General features: G+C 45.7%; 1 protein-coding gene and 1 long non-coding RNA gene across 2 annotated transcripts in view; both read right to left on the reverse strand.

Moving 5' to 3' along the window:
* Nucleotides 1-4,548, reverse strand: part of DCUN1D4 (defective in cullin neddylation 1 domain containing 4) — a 69,489-nt gene extending 64,941 nt beyond the window's left edge. The window contains 2 exon segments of the mRNA XM_082390730.1: nucleotides 4,334-4,391; nucleotides 4,393-4,548. Coding sequence (XP_082246856.1) covers nucleotides 4,334-4,391; nucleotides 4,393-4,533 — 199 coding nt within the window. The 5' untranslated portion in view covers nucleotides 4,534-4,548.
* A 6,656-nt stretch (nucleotides 4,549-11,204) lies between these two features.
* On the reverse strand, nucleotides 11,205-17,500 carry LOC309628127. The gene is made up of 3 exons (XR_014244188.1): nucleotides 17,483-17,500; nucleotides 15,615-15,675; nucleotides 11,205-11,512 (listed from the first exon to the last, which is right to left on the reverse strand). It is a non-coding gene; the product is annotated as an uncharacterized lncRNA (long non-coding RNA).
* Nucleotides 17,501-17,668: the final 168 nt, after the last annotated feature.

Raw genomic sequence — 17,668 nt, forward strand, 5'->3', positions numbered from 1 at the left:
CAGAAAATAAATCAACAGGTAAAAAAAACTGAGTCCAAGCCAGAGACAATTGGACAAAGTAGCTGATTCAGGGAAATAACTGCAGGCTACCAACCCAGAGCACTCTCCTCACCCTTCTTCCACCCTAGCAAAGTCCACATCCCACAAGAGAAGCTGAAAATGCCAGACTTTCACTTTCTCCACCTCCCTCACAACTAGCAGTGGCAGGAGGTCAATTCTACCCAGTGAGACTAAAGGGGAAGTCGCCAAGGTGAGAAAAAAACTCCACTCTGTTAGGAGGGAACTGTAAGGAAGTATGTTCCTTCCCTCCTTTTCTTACAAAGGCATGATGTCTGGTGCTGCAGCAACCACATGGCAAACATGAGGCAATGAGCCTGAGGCTCTTGATAAACCAAATACTAAGAAGAAAGGAAAAAAGTATACAAAGAGCCTACATTCTTAAGACATCATTAGGACTCTGCACCAGCCTTAGAACCATCTATCGCTAAACTTCTTGCTGACAATAATAAGTTCTACTACTTAAGCCATTTTTGATTGAGTATTGTTATTTGCCAGAGGCATCCTAACTGATACAACAAAAGTCATCATGAGGTCAGTTTCTGAAACCATGATTTTTACACTGCTGACTAAGCAAGACTGTTATTATTGAGATGAGAAAAATGCAAGCATATATTATTGTCAGGAAGCAAGCAATAAGCTAATAAGAGCTTCTGGGAGCAGTTAAAGATGAAAAGAGAAAAGGATATAATGATAAATAACATTTGAAAAAAATGTGATCAAGTGTTAATAGGGGTAATTCTTGGAGGTAAGAGCTGAGGAAGGAAAGAGTAAAAGTACAGAAATCCTCTGAAGTGTTGAAAATGAGGGGCTTTCTTTCCTGGCAACGTTACTGACAAGATAACCTGAAAATCCTTACCAGTACAGATCCTCCTCCACTTACCCTGAGTTAAGACCACTGCAAACTGAAAATATCCTAGGTCGAAAATGCATTTAGTATGCCTAACCTACAGATAACCGCTTAGCCTACCCTATCTTAAACATGATCAGAACTCTTATTACCTTAGCATATACTTGGGTAAAATCATCTCACTCAAAGCCTATTTTATAATAAAATGTTGAATACCTCAGGTAATTTATTGAAAACTGTATTGAAAGTGAAAAACAGGAGGGTTGTCTGGGTACAAAATGGTGATAAGTGTATTGTGTCTGACTGGACGCCGCTTGCTGCCCAGCATCAAGAGAGTGTCATACGTCACCAGTCTGGGAAAAGATCAAAATCCAAAATTCGAGGTACAGCTTTTATCAAATGCATATTGCTTTAGCACCATTGTAAAGTCGAACCATCACTAAGTTGGAACCATCTGTTTAAAACAGTCAAAAAATTTTGTTCATAAGAAAACACAGAACCTCCCCAAAGGCCAAAAATCAAAGAGGAGCCTAAAAACCAGAGCAGAAAGTATAAGGTGATTATGTACAGGAACCCAGGTTTTGGGGGCTGGGGGAGAGGGAGTGTCATGTGTGTGTATAGGGCACCTGCCCTTTGGGATGAAATTGAAAAAAAAGAAAAGGGAAAAAAATGACTAGCCTAATGTTTTCTTTAAAAACACCATCTTGTACAGCTCTTGTTTTCAACCTCATACACTTCACCCTTTACAAGAGCAAATTCCAGTGATACATGCACATTAAAACAAACAAACATGACCATGTTACATATTACAAAGGATTTCCTAGGTATTTCACCATAAGCTTAAGTAAAATATAAAATAGATATAAATCTTTTTCTGATAAAATCACACAAGTACTCAAGTTCAGTTTATTTGTAACCATACCAGACAGTTTCCAAATCTTTGGACTTCTTGGTAAAATTTTTATCATTAGGGTCATCATAATACTCTTCTAGTGACCATGCTACCAACAGTTTCAAAATACCCTATGTAACACATAAAAATACTCTGTCATCTCTGAGTTAATCATTACAGGTTTTGGAGTCATCGCATATAAATGGTAAAGAAAACTGGCAAAGGATGTGATGTTTGGAGAGTCTACAGTCTAAATGGATGGTTTCTGATATTAAAGAACAGAAACGAAAAAACATGGAAACCTCTTAAGGTCCTGCACTGAGTTTACCTTTCTCTAGTCTCATTTGCTTCCCATGCTTCTTTGAAAACTGAAGACATCAAATATTCCCTTCGCTCATCTTCACATTTTCAGGCTGGCTTAAATGAACGGGACCACGTCCACCCTCAATTCCATTAAGCCGCCTCCAACAGTCAATTCATTTCAAGACCATCTTTTTTCCAAAAGTTCCCTTATCCTTTGGCAATCTAAACAGCCCAAGAACTACAAACACATAATTTATACTATCTTCACAAGGTTTACATGTGTCTCCATTGCATTCCCAGATTTGTCTAAGACGGAACATTTTAACCTAGTGTTTATATACACTGGATGCCACAAATATACACCACCGTAAGCGCTGCTTTAGATTGTGTTGCATCTTGAATGTTTTTCCACAACCTACGTACTAGATGGTTCAAAACCAAGCATTTATTCTACAAGTAAGGCCACCAAACGCAGAGGGAAACAGTCAACTCGGGGATCAAGACCCTAAGTACGAAAGGACTGCGTCTGGCTTGGTTCTCCCCCAGCCGCTGACACAGGGAGAAGGTCCCAGGGGACAGGAGCACCGCCCTAGAGCGCGCTCGGGTCCGCGGGGAATAAAGCACGAGTTGGCAGAGCTGGGAAGCTCCGAGGGGCGCGCTGCATTCTGGGACTCGTTTCCACAGTTACCCACGTGCATCCAACCCAACCGCGGCCCGGACTACAAGTCCCAGAATTCCGCAGGACTGCTTTTCCCCTTTCCGCGGGACTGCCTTTCCCCTCACACCCGGCGACTGGAGCCAGACCCTAAAGGAAACCTCTAAAACACCTTCTCCGCAAGGCTGGGAGAGGTCGCGCCCCGCGGGCGCTGCGGTCCGGCCCTCCCGGCAGGGAAGCGGGTCCCGAGCCACCAGCCTCCACACCTGACGACCAGAAATTAGACAACTGCGTCACAGACTGCCAAATCCACGGACCGCCAGGGACCACCCTCCGCCCCACGCTCCTGGCCTCCAGGGCCCGACCCCTCCGGCTCCCGCCACGGAAAACCCGCAGCCCGCTCCCCTGCCCCGCCTCCCACTCCCGCAGCCAGAGCCCGCGCCAGCGCTGACCTCGCTTCCCGCCGCTCGGGGGAAACCGCGGCCAGCGCCAACCTCTGGGCACCTCCCCCGCCCCCTCCACCTCAGCCCCGCCCCCTCCTCTCTAAGCACCCCAAACCTCAGAGCTCCCCCTCAAGGAACCCGGCCCTAATCCGGGGGAGGATACACCTCCCCCAAACGCGTAGTCTGACACCTTCCCCCCCAGCCCCACGCGGACCGAATCTGGACAAGACAGTTTTACCCCTGCCCCGGCCCCTCCCAACCTCCCTTCCCTCCCAACCAGCTCTTCACCCCCACTGCACCTCCTCTACCCCTACCTCCATCCCGTCACCCCAAACCCTCCCCACCTTCTTCCTCTCCACTCCCAATTACCCTATCTTCCCAACACCTGCTCCATCCTATTACCCCGACGTCTGCCTCCTCTCACCACTCCCAGTTACCCCTCCACGCTTCCTAAGGCCCTCCCGCCCGCCGGACTCCCCAACTATCCCATCACACCTCAATCCCTCCCACCATTCGCTTTCCCATTACATCAGCCCTCATCTCCTCGCCCGCCCTCTTGCCCCGCACGGCCGCTGCCCCCAATCCCCCACCCCATTGTTTCCCCCCCACCCCCACCATCCAGCCCTTCTTCCCATTGTCCCCGCCCCCGCGCTCCCCTAGCACTCACCCGCCTTTCTCACGGAGCCGCCCGCACCGCTCGGCTCCTAGGAAATCCTCACCCCTGCGCCCCGCTCGCTCGCTCTCTCTCTCTCCCCCGCCGCCGGTGCCAACCCCCAGCCCTGCTCGCTAGCGCCCGCCGCCGCCTCCACCTCCATTCACCCGGGACACTCTGGTCCCGGCCCTTCATCGCACGTCCCGCCCCCCCCTTCCCCCAACACTGAAATGGAGCCAGTCCCCACCCCCCTCACCTCCGCCCTCCCCCGACAGGCCGGCCCCTTCCCCCCACGCCCGCCCCCGCCCCGCGCCGCCCGCAGCGTCACCGCCCGCCCCGGCCCCGGGAGGAGAAGGGGTGGCTCCCGGGCAGGGGCTCCCGGTGCGTTTTGGGACAGGAGGCGCAGAGCGGGGACTGTGGGAGATAAGCGGAGAGTGTTGGCAGCCGCCCGGTCCCGGCCGGCTAGCTCTCTGTTACTCACTGACAGCGGCGGCATCCGAGTGCATTTTCGGGTAGCTCACACCGCGATCGCCGCCCAGGCTCCCGCGCTCGCCTCGCGGTCCCCCCACCGGCTCGCCGCACCTCGGCTGGGAGCTGAGGACCCGCCGCCAGGCACTCCCGGCCCGCCCACCTCTCCTCCTCCACTGGCTGAACCTTGACTGAGCGACCGCCCCTCCTCATCTCTCATTTGACAAAAGGAGTACGGAGAGCGCCGGTCTGGAGCTGGCAAAGAGGCCCCGCCCCCCGAGGTCCAATGCGATTGGCCCCGACGCCTCATTCCCTAACGCCCCTGGCGGAGGCCACGTTCTGGGAGAGCAGGTTGGCCCCGACCACTGTCACTCAGCCCCGGGGGTCCGAAAGCGCGTGTAGGGGCGAGGCTGGGGAATTGGTCCACCTTGACCCTGAAGCCCCGCCCTGTGGCGGGCGGGATTGGTGGAGCTGTAGACCAACCGAGAAAGACGGGTCGACATCTGAAACAAAGCATGCGAAGTGTTTCCCGAAGAACCGAGAAGGGGAAGAGCAGTTGGGGCGGCTTGCATCCCGCTGCACAGAGTAGGGGAATCAGCTCTTCCCTCGCGCCTGGCGCGGCGCGTCGGAGTCTCCTGCTTGTCTCCACGCCTCCGAGCGGCTCTCTGCAGGAGCCCAGTCCGCGCCGAACTTGGACTGGGACTTATCTTGCTAGCCGTTTCGTACAGCTAGAAACTGGATAAAGCATCGCCGCGTCTTCATTTCCAGCAAACCCTCTGGTGAGGAACAAATTCTTTCTTGTACAACAGTCCGTCTTCTCCTCGTTTTCGAAATGCACTTCTTTTCCAGAGACAGCACATTTCTTCCTCCTTCATGACAAATGGGCTGTTCTAAAGGCTTCGAATGCTGCATTGTCGGTGATACACAATGTGCGCCCCCCAGACCGCGTGCAGGAAACCCAGGGCCACCCTCTGAGCTTCGGGCTCAGTCTGGCATGTCGGCGAGTCCAGGGGCCAAGTTACCAGCCCTCAAAGGACAATTAGCGTAAGCGCATATGTCAGTAACGCCAAGAAACTGTCCAGAAAACAAAACTGGCTGTTATTTGGCAGAGGAAGGCGTTAATTTAGGTGACTTCTGACCATTCGCACCATTTTCATGAGTTCCGACCAGTTTTTCTTAAGGCTTTCAAACCAACTCATCACACTCAACCATATTATTGTAGCGGAATGATATTTTGAGATATTAACGGAGGACTGCCCCCATCCTATCCCAGCCACAACACACAAACACCGCTTCTCTATATGCAGAAGCCCTGCGCCATCCTGCAGCGGAGCCAATCCACCCTCCTGCTTCAGAGGATGGATGACACTAAGAACGACCGGTAACAAAACAGTCGTTTTTGTTTTAGACTTATACAGCCAAGGCTTTTGAGTTTCAGGGTTCTGAAATTTAAGTTTCAAATCAGGGCATAAATATTACGGCTAAAAGCAACATATTTGAAGGAACAAGATGAAACCAGTTCCTCTGTCCCACACCACTCCCCTTGTAATATACTCCATCCCTCTTAATCCCTAATGTCTCATTAATAAGTTACATCCTTATAATTTTATATCTATCATGTTTCTGTCATTCAAACACTTATGGATCACTTCATCTAATCATAGATTCTCAGAATTGAACCTGATTTATCCACTTCAGGTTCAGTTCAGACAAGACAAAAATCTCATTTCATCATTGGTGACCTTTAACCTGACAGAGCATCAGCTGGGCCCTGCAGAGGTGGGTAGGTACCTCTGGACTCTGAAATACTTGCCTATTTCAATGATATTGCAGTAGGTGCAGTATGCTGTAGGGTGGCTCATTCACAGAATCAGAAGAGACTTTACATCACGACACTAGGATGTCTGGCACCATACCTAAGGCTAGGAATAGGAACTAAAATGTCAAATCATGTCTTAAACATCTTGGAAAGATGAGGAAAAAGATGAAAAAGATGGCACTTTTGACAACATCTATCTGCATGTCCAGATCAGCAATGAGTCTGCAATTGACTTCTACAGAAAGTTTGGCTTTGAGATTATTGAGACGAAGAAGAACTACTATAAGAGGATAGAGCCCGCTGATGCTCATGTGCTGCAGAAAAACCTCAAAGTCCCTTCCGGCCAGAACGCAGATGTGCAAAAGATAGATAACTGAACAAATTACAGATGAACTTTCTTGCACTTGCTTGTCGCCAAATAAAAGAGAGGCCCACTGATTCCCCCCACCACCCCTTACTTTTGAAAAAAAAATTAGATCTTTTGGGGCAGATCTAATTGTCAGCATGTCTGTCCTTAGTCTGAGCAGAAAAACTGCTCCTGCATTCTTTACCCCATTTGTGTTTTCAACCTATTCTACATCTAGGAAACATTTATAGTTTATACAAGTTTATAATATTTTGTATATGTAATATTTGTATGGCATTTTACTGCTTATCGTGGTACTTCAAGGGCTGAGACACATTATTTTGCACAGAAATGGACTTGTTTCTTGAGACCTCCAAATTAAAATAAGGCCACAATTAATTTTAGGTAGTCATTTGCTATATTGATTTATTTGCAGCAAACTGTATAATAATGTATATAATGGTTAATCTACATGAGGTACCTGCCAGCTGTTTTGCCCCAGCACCCAACACTCCTCTGGCACATGCAGTCCATAAAAATTTATAGAATATACAACCTTTGTTATTTTCCAGCATCACTTTCAGGGTCAGTATGATTATTTTCAAAGAAAAAAAACCGATGTAGAAAGTAATTTACTCAGATCTTTCTAGTGAGTCGGCTATAGCCTGAGGATTGAGAGGCAAAGCTCATAGTCTGCTAAGCCTCCCTGCCCCACATGTGTTATGAGTAATAAAACAGGTATAATTAAATGACTGCATAATATTCTGCAAATATTACCCTGTCATTTTAATAATCTATAAGATTATAAACCTTTGAGGGTAGGAAGCTTGTTGTATTTATCTTTATGTCCCTAGCACCTAGTACAGTGCTTTCAAACAGTAGGCACTAGTTAACTCTTCCTCAAAGTGAACTGAATGTTGACTGTAAGGTGTAATTTTAGATCTCAGAGGAACTTTGGAGATTATCAAATCCAACTTCCTCATTTTAGGAATATGAAACTTGAGGTCCAAAAGAGCTAAACATGTAGTCGAAGTCACTCAGCTAGTTAATAGCAAAGCATTAATTAAACTCAAGTATCCCAACTCCTAGACCAGGTCTTTCCCCTGCACTGCACTGTCCAATTAGCAAGGCTTCAAATTCCAAAGGTGGGTAGACAACTCTCCCTTTCCATTTGAAAGTTATTATATCAATCTACTTCAAATTCTGTACTTCAGAGCTGGAATATTGCCTTCTTTTTTATGAAGTTCAGTACGGAATTTTTTTAATATATAATACATTTCTATTTTTTCTCATTGGTAGCATTCCCAAATCACTCGATCCCTGTGGGGATGTCTACTGAGATAATAATGTTATGCTTCTGTGCATTTATATTCATATCCTTGGAGAAAAAAGTTAATAATTGTCTTGGGACTGTGGTGGGTAGAGATATTTGGGAATGCAGTCTCTATGCCATTTTGCTTCACCCAGTTGCTGCTTTAAGGTAATATTAAAGCAAGTTACTCTGTGTCAACTGATACCTAATTTAATTGGAATCTTTCCATATTATTTGTTGCCCAACATTAATTTTAATCATATATGTTTAAATACCTTAAGCCTAGATTGAAATTTGATATGGAAGAGTCTAGTGAGAAAGAATAGCAGTGCTCTTTAATAACATTTTAGAACTTTTCCCCAAATTCCACAAATTCCATTATAGCTTGCTTTTCCTGCATGTATTAGGGTTGGGGTTACAGAATGGAGAATGGCATAGTCCTTAAGACTGAAATAAAGTTGGGCCTGCTCAGACAAATAGATAAATGTGCCCCGTGGAGATTTGAAGAGAATGAGAAAACAAACTGCAGGAAGGAATTAATTCAGCCTCAGATTACAGTGAGAGAGTGTGTAGAACTCCACTAGTTACAAAAAGTCCAGCTAAGTGGGTTTCCAGGATATGAGGGGTGGGGGGAGGAGTAAATATATCCATAGAGATCAGGATGGTTTATTTCTCCAAACTCATAACCAACTGACAATTTGCTGACCCAAAGGATGATGGCTTTTTTTAGTGTTTCCGGTGTGATAAGCTCTACTCTTACAGTGCTTTGCTTGTTAATTATTCCACCTAACTTCACAACACCCCCAATGGAGTACTGATATTATCCTCAAATTACAGATAAGTTAACTGAGGCTTAGAGAACTTCAACAACTTGCCACTCAGCTAGTAAGTAATAGTGCCCCTAAGTAGCCAAACTCCCTGTGTTATAGTGTTCTCTTGCTGGGCTTCAGTTCTCACTCTTCGTAATCAGGTTAATATATGCCCTACATACGTGAGAGAGTTATTTATAAGGATATAATAATATGGATATGAATGTGCTTTTAAAAGACAGTGTGTGAAACCTGACCTTTTTCTGGAGTTGAATATCTAGCCACTCAAGCTGCCTTTGTAGATATATATTATGAAAAATATGAGTCAGAAAGATTATTTCCAGGTTACTACCCCTTTCTTATCTATTTTATCCTTTTGATCTTATTTCAGAAGCAGCTGTCTACTTCATGGTATATTATTATTGAGGTTATTTATCCAGAGTATCTAATGAGGTCCTACTAAATGTAATAAATATATATCAGTGAAAGGGGGCAGCCTCTTCAGCCTACTGGAATTAACCTTTTAACCATTAAGGCCTGTGTTATTGGGAACCAGTTTCAGCTCTTAATTTAATTACGTATGTCACTATAACATATGTTGCTTTTCACATATATACATAGAACAGTTTTGCAAATAGCTACTTGCCAGATGCTACTAGGGTAATAAAAATGTTGGTTTCATTTCTCAACACCTGCATATAGTCAGGTCCCAATTATCAGGTTAAAGGAAAAAGCATAGAAGTAGACATTTTCCTCATTGTTACCAAAAAGGACAATCTCTGCTCTTACACTAGAGGTCAGAACACTGACTATTAAACACAAACAAGTAACAGTCACTACTGGTTACTTCGTAAAATTGATATGCTTCTGTCATGTGGGCTTATAATGCACATTCAAGAAACTTCCATTTTTTTCATCTGCCTCCACTGGGGCTATAATGTGTGTCCCAGTATAAAAAAACCTTAATAGATGGAACTTTCTGGAACCACCTCTACACTGGACATTTTTTAGCCTTCGAGCACTTATGCCATTTTTTTCTGAAGCAGAATTTAGGCTTTCTGGAGCCAGATGGCCTGGATTAAAATCGTATTGGTTCCTCATCAACAAAATAGTGAAAATAGTAGGACCTACTTCATAGGAATGTTGTGAGGATTAAATGAATGAGTAAATACAAGTAAAGCTCTTAAAAGTACCTGGCACATAGTAATGCTCAGTAAATGATAGCTGCTGTGGTCGGTGTGACACTCTCCGGGACTCAGCACATTCTGGAATATACTCTTCCCCCTCACAGCCAGCTTGTCATCCCAAATCTGTCTTTTCCTCTGAGCTAGTCCCTGACTCCACAGTCACTATGTTCTATTAGCTGGGCTTCTTTCCTCCCTTCTAGAGTTTACGGTGAACATTGAATTAGCATACAAGAGCGTCCTTCACTAGGACATGCCACCAGTGTGAAATTAGTCTAGTTTGGAACCGACATGTGAGACTTTATACAGTAAAGAAAAAAAATGAGTACCCAATATCAATGCCCGCCATTCAAACTCTTTAAAAACTTGCTTAATGAAAATTGATTGATACTGGAAGTTCAAATGGATATAAGAAATTCCTGCGACTATAGAAAGATGGTACCCCAAACGAGTAAACAGATCGTAATAAATGACAGGGGATTCTACCTGAATAGAGACACATATTGTGTTCCCATAATGAATAATTTATCTTCCTTGTACTTTGATGTAATACTACATTTCCCTGAAAGCCACAGTTACTGGTATAAAAGATTTTAAATCTGCTATACTAGAGACAAAGGCAAAATGTCTTTAAGTATTACCCTTGGGCCATCCTGAATTAAGACTGAAGCCCTACCTACACTTAAACCCTTGAACCGGCATTAAACTTGTCTGGGCCTCAGTTCCTTCATCTATAAAAAAATGGGAATAATACCTTCAAGGGATAAATAAAATAAAATATATAAAAGCATTTATAAAAGTAGGAGGGGAGCAGGAATGACTGCTTGAGCACCAATTATGTGATGGCATCACATATTTCTGTGTGAACCTAATGCAATCTTGTGAGATGCAATAGGCTAATTTTTATGCTTGGGACTATTTCGGGTAAAAATGAGTCTGTATGTTTAAATATCTAGAAGATCCTAGTTTCTTCCTTTATGAAGCAGCCATCTTAGGGATCTCTCAGAAAAGCTAAGAATTTTTCAATTACACTGAGATTTGACATCAGTGTTTCAATTTCAATTTCATTTAGCAATGAATTTTTTTTTTTTGCCTCTCCTAGATGTAGAGAAAATTTTATTTTTGAAACTATTTCTAACCTTCAAGATTTCTTGACACATGACTATTAGGGTAGCATTAATAAGCCTTTTTTTTTTTAACTAATCTGTTCTCCAGCACAACTATAAGATGCCTAAACCGACACCTTTCTTTTTTATCCAGGGCCTTTTATTTTATGGAAATCACACCTGTCTAGGGATTTAACAGAATATTTGAATTAAAATGTATTCATTCATTACCACATGTTCTTCTCTGAATTGGGTGTTTCCACCTCAACCGCATTGAGCTAATCAAGTCCTAGTGATGTCGCATTAGATTCAATCTCAGAAGGTATAATTTTCCAATAGAATCTAAACACTCCATGACCTTTAGAGTGACTTTCATAAGTACAGCATTGCTTCAGTTACCCCAGCTAGCAAGGCGTAGACAGAAGGAAAAACCATTTTACTCCAGCATCGGCTCCTGTGTGTTGTTGAAACGAGGCTCTTCATTCCTCCTCGCCTTTTCTAGCCTGCTTCCATGAATACCGTATCTTTAACATCCGTCTCAGGGCAGTACAGGAGGCCCCATCCGTCTCCGGACGTCGTGGCTGCGGAGCATCTCATTATGGCAAAGGGAAGCAGTCTGGGAGAGTGGGTGGAGCGACAGGCAGCAATAGGAAATGGGGGAGGGAAGAGGAGCTCGCGCGCTGTGGAAATATATGCCCACTTCCTTGGTGATGACAGCATGCTGTGGAAGTATGAGCTTCCTGTTTTAGAAGGGAAGATGACGTAGGCTGTTGAAAACATCCAACTAAGCCGAGTCCAGGCCCCTGCAACCTAGTTACATCTGCCTCAGCTACCCCGTACCTCCCAGCAGTCGCACCTGAACCCCAGGTGAAGCTACCACAGGACACGTTGGTGGGGGGAAAGCAGTGAATCCAAGCATTTAAGGAAAACATCCATGGTTCCAAAACAGAAACAGAAAAGAATCTGGAGACATTACACAATTGAAAACTGTTTTCTTCCAACTAAGCTGTGATGCTTACGTTTTACTTTGTTCCGCTGCCTCAGCCAAAATAGGTCAAAGCAAATGCCCTTAACATTTGGGGAATCACAGACTCCCTTTAAGATTCATTGAAAATGATGACTGTCTGCCAAAGGCCAGAAACCTACCAACGCCCACCCTATCACCCCCTAAATTAAGAATTCCTAGATTAGAAATTCGTTTTAGTTTACGAGTTTGAACTTTTTAAAATCAAGGCACCTTAGGGACTAGTCCGTGGCTATCAGTAATTTTTTTAGTGAGAGACGAGCTCCGCTCTGTTAGCTTTCCTCGAGGCAGGCTGACTTGGGAGCCTGCGCTCAAATAATGGGAGGTTTGTGAGGGGAGTGGAGGGGGAGGTGAGCAGTTTCAGGTGGGGACGGGGGAGGCTTGGCTCTGGAGGGCAGCACTTTCAAGGCAGTGTGGAGGTATCAGACATAGAGCAGAAGAGGAGCGGTGTTCTCTGGAGAGGAGATGCCAAAAATAAACTTCCTTTCTTTCCAGATTTTGCTCACCTCCAGTTCCAAACTGGTTGCAGTCAAAACTGCTCTTTCTGGGGCTTCCCTGGTGGCGCAGTGGTTGAGAATCCGCCTGCCAATGCAGGAGACATGGGTTCGAGCCCTGGTCTGGGAACATCCCACATGCCGCGTTGCAACTAAGCCAGGGCAGGGCACCACAACTACTGAGCCTGCGCTCTAGAGCCCGCGAGCCACAACTACTGAGCCCACGTGCCACAACTATTGAAGCCCTCGCGCCTAGAGCCCGTGCTCCCAATAAGAGAAGCCACCACAATGAGAAGACTGTGCACCACAATGAAGAGTAGCCCCTGCTCGCCGCAACCAGAGAAAAACCCACGTGCAGCAACAAAGACCCAGCGCAGCCAAAAATAAAATAAATAAATTTTTAAAAAAGAAAAAACAAAAAAACCCCCTGCTCTTTCTGCAGCCAGCCACACCCAGACCCTGGGCCCTACCCTGCCCACAATCACCCAGTGCCTTGCCTCTCCTTTGTTTCTTCCCCTCCTCCTGGACCCCAGGCCCTCATCAGCTCCTGCTGAGCTCTAGGCCTCCCAGCCACCCTGCTCCCCGCCCCGCACGGTCTGGTGGGTTTACCCTGAAAGTCCAGCCTCGAGCCCTTACAACGGCTTCCGTTTTATTCTCCATCCCTCCATCCTCACAGTCACTTTTTCTGGCTTCCAAGCTCCATCACCACAACCTTAGCCTGTTCTAAACCTCCATTCAAAGTTTATAACTTCAGCTTTGGGAAACATTTCAAACCCACAGACAATTTTGGGGGACTATAAATATTGGCAAACACTCAAGTACCACTCACTTGGCACCAGGTACTGTTCTAGCACCTGTATGAACTCATTTAACCCTCCCAACAATGCCACAAGGTAGAAACTTGTGTTAAACTCATTTTACAGATGAGGGGACAGAGGCACAGGTAGGTAAAGTAACTTGCCCAACGTCTTACGGCTAGTGAGTGGCAGAACCAGGAGAATTAAACCCATGCAGACTGGCTGCAGATCTGTATTTTCAGTCACTGCTATATTGCATCTTTGTAGAGCATTTTACAGAGGGCTGCCTACCCACCCGTTCTCCTCCCCCAACACACACTCCAGGGCCTCTGATGTGGAAGCTGGACCGATTTTTCTAGTACCAGTAGGCAGTCACACCTTGCCTAGTTCTAGGGGTCCAGGCAATGTCCTGGGTTCTCTCTGTCCATCATTAGTGGTAACATGAAACACAGTTTCCCCAGTTCCAGGGTATGGAATTTTATTCTCTTACTTGTGAAACAGATCCAAGGGTGCGGCAACAGGACTATGTGTCGGGGTGTGTGAGAGCAGGGCCCAAAGTAGCAGAGTGTTGTTATAGGATTGCCACTGAACCCAGCTCCAAACTGTGCCACTTGTCCCCCTCTTGCCATATCCCCTTGGAAGCCTTCTCTCCCTCTTGCAGCCCCGCTCCCAGGTTCCCAGAGCTTCCACTGTGGTGCCTGGTGGATGGCCCTCTTGGACAGACTGCTCCCACTTTCAGAACAAGGCCCATCCTTAGGGAGTGAAGGCAAACCTTACTGTTTCCCAGTAGGAACAAGATTGAAAAAGACTGAAGTGAGCTTAAACAGCATCCTTAAGGAAAACCAGAGGGGTTGCTTGAAAAACTAGAAGGGGGGGGGGGGCTTCCCTGGTGGCGCAGTGGTTGGGAGTCTGCCTGCCGGTGCGGGGGACGCGGGTTCGAGCCCTGGTCTGGGAGGGTCCCGCATGCCGCGGAGCGACTGGGCCCGTGAGCCACAATTGCTGGGCCTGCGCGTCTGGAGCCTGTGCTCCGCAACAAGAGAGGCCGCGATAGTGGGAGGCCCGCGCACTGCGGTGGGGAGTGGCCCCCACTTGCCGCGGCTGGAGGGGGCCCTCGCGCAGGGGTGGGGACCCAACACAGCCATAAATAAATAAATAAATAAAATTAAAAAAAAAGTCTTCTAAAAAAAAAAAAAACTAGAAGGGGAACAGACAGGCCGAGACCTCTCAATAACCAAGAGGTTATTGTACTTAATGATCACGGGAAGGGTTTAGGGCTAGTTGTGTATGTAAGAGCCTCATGCATTTTAAGCTTCATGATAAAGGGAGACACTTCTTTCCTTCCTGCCCCCCTGAGTCCCCTCCCCCACTATTGGAGCAAAGCTATCTTCCACCCCCAACCAGCACACATACAAAGTACAGTTATACTTTGAACTACTGGGGGTGGGGTCGGGTCAGGGCACCAAAAATTTGCATATAACTTTTGACTCCCCCAAAACTTAATTGCTAATAGCCTACTGTTGACTGGAAGCCTTACTGATAAAACAGTTGGCTAACATATATTGCACATTATATGTAATATATACTGTATTCTTACAATAAAGTAAGCTAGAGAAAAGAAAATGTTATTTAGAAAATCATAAGGACGAGAAAATACATTTACAGTACTGTATTTATCTATACTGTAAGTTTACACCATCTGTTTACGAGTCGTCTGTCAGCACCTACATCAACATCGTCATATAATACAAAACACTGTAGATGTTATGTGTATTACTAACACGAGGCATCAAAAATGAAGAGATAATGTGAAAAAGAAGTTTGTATATATTCACAGGTATAACGATTCATGCATTGATAATGAAGAAGCAGCGTTATGATTGCTTTATGGTCGCCTAGTGTAATTGATATGATGGCTTCCCAGTAGCCTAGTCTATACACTAATGAATGAATCATTATAAAATTTTTATGGCATATAGTGTCATATTCATAGCACAGTGCTGGAAACACTGTTACATGTTTTTTAAAACCACTTACCTGTGATGATAGGCTGATACGTAGTGTCTCCAATTATGAGAGAGAGAAGCATACTGTACAGTAATGTAACTCTTTGAGAGCAGAGTTATAAAACAGTAAGAAAACTAACACATTATGAATTTTATACTAACTATCACTCACCTCGTGCCTATGTAAGGATAGGCTGTCCACTTCAATACAAGTCTTGCACACGATATTCTACATGTATATTTTTGTATATCTATTGAAAACCACATAAAAATGGACCCGTGTAGTTCAAACCGTGTTGTTCAAGGGTCAACTGTATACATCGACCCCACGGTGATCAGCCTAATTCATACACGTGAGAAATGCTTGTACTCAGGACCTATTTTGATGATCAAAACTTACCTGTCCAATGTCTCATTCCCTCAGATCCTTGTGGATGACCGGCTTACTGTTCTTGGATAAGCTAATTCAGGAGAAAATATAGCTGAGCTAACATGGTACCCCTTACAAAGATATTTACTCTTAAAAAAAAAAAAAGACTTTAGCAAACAAATGGCTCAACACCAATCCCTAACAGACTTCTCCCAGCCAGCCTCTCACCCTGAAAAGCCTCCCCTCCTCCCTCTCTCTCCATATACAACTCCCCTGCCCTTCCCACTCAGCGTAAAGCTCACCTCCATTAAGCCTGCCTTGACTGAGGCTGCCCACAGTCATGTTTTTTTCCACTTAACACGTGCAGCACTAGAACAGAATTTGGCAGGAGGAAACAGAACCACAACCAGAAGCAGAACAAAACGAACAGAACATTGGGCTGGATGATCTCAGAGATGAGCTCAGCTCATTCCCTCATTCCACAGGTGAGGAAACAAAGACAGAAGTGACCAGCCCATGGCAAGTCAATGGCAGTATGGGGGCCATCAGAGTTGTTTCTGCCCAGCCTTCTCCTCTTTCGCCAGCAAGAGTCTCCTCTACTTTTGGGGTACTGCTCACCCTACCATTCACCAAAAAGAGCTTTGATAGGAATTGCCAGTCAGGGTGCCTCCCACTCCCAGTGGACATGCGATCTCAAATGGGCCAGTGAGCATCCTTCCCTGGAATTTTAAAAATCAGAATTAAGAAGAAGCAGCCTTCTCTGTCTGTGGGCTTATAAGCTGCCCTCAAGCATGGCTCCCCCCTCATTAAAAAAGCCAGTCTCAGAGGAATAAACACACACTCATTTGTTTGCTCATTCATTTATTCATGAAACAAACAGTATTTATTAAGGGCTTACCACGTGCCAGACACTGCTGGGCCCTAGGAATAACATGTTGGGCAAAAACAGGCCCAACTGCTGTCCTTGTGGGGCTTACAAGTTTGCAGGGGAGACATTCCTTAAATAATCAGGCAAGCAAAGTAAAACTCCTATTTTGACAAGTAGTGAGAAAAGGTAGTCTTCTGAGAATATACAATAGACTACAGGGTTTTTTTGTGAGCACCGCATCACTTTATTTCTGTGGTTTTCCAACTTCTCTCTTCGACAATGCAAATTCAGTCTCTCGCCTGCCACTGTGTGGTCCCTCACTGAAGATGGGCACAGGCTCTGAGGAGAGGCTCAACAGAAAGATTAGGGTCTCCAAGAGCCAGTCATGCTAGCTGAGAACTGCAGGGTCCACAGCTGATAAGCCAGTGTGTACACTGCGCAAAGCAGTACAGCCAAGGGGACAAGTGGGCTGAAATCCCATCTAGAGTCTTCTCACCAAGCCATGAGGCCTGGTGTGAAGCTGTATGTGCCCAGAGGAAGGGGGACCCTATTCTTCACACCCTGGCGCTGTCCATGCAAAAGGGTCACCTTTTTCTAATTTGCCCCAAAGGCTTGAATAGACCAGCCAGGTGTCTGGGTGAGATTCAGTCAGGGAGCTGAGTCAGGGGAGGGGAGGCTTTCCTGAGGAAGTGACTGGACACATGAATAACAAGTAGCAGATAAACTAAGTGGGAGGGAAGAGCTCTCCAGACATAGCCCGTGCAGTGACCTTGTCTTGATGGCTATCTAGTCCCTGGTTCCAATTGCTTCTGAAGCCTGGCAGATCCCCTCCCTTCCAGGGGATTGGTTTCATGACAATACATTCCCTCTTTGTAATTCAAATTAGGTTTCTATCACTTGCAACCAGGAGAGTCCTGGCTCAGAGCAAAGCTGACCCAGCTCTCCTTCCTCCCAAGTCCAGTGGGCCTCCCCACTCTGCCAGGCCCCATCCTCCTGTGTGAGAAACCTCTACTCTGTATGGCCGCCTTACCTTCAGAACAGGAGCTTTGTCTTTGATGATCTAGCACTGTCTCCAGCATGTAACAAAAACTCGGTAAACATTTCATCCATCAAGAGTTGATTAACTCTCTGCTGGTGATCGTTGTGTCCACTGGGACTAGACGAAGTGGCAAAGTATTAGAGGGCAGAGTAGATTTCTGTACTTTTCTCATCACCC

This window comes from Balaenoptera borealis (genome assembly GCF_965194805.1).
Source record: "Balaenoptera borealis genome assembly, chromosome: 4".
NCBI lineage: Eukaryota > Metazoa > Chordata > Mammalia > Artiodactyla > Balaenopteridae > Balaenoptera > Balaenoptera borealis.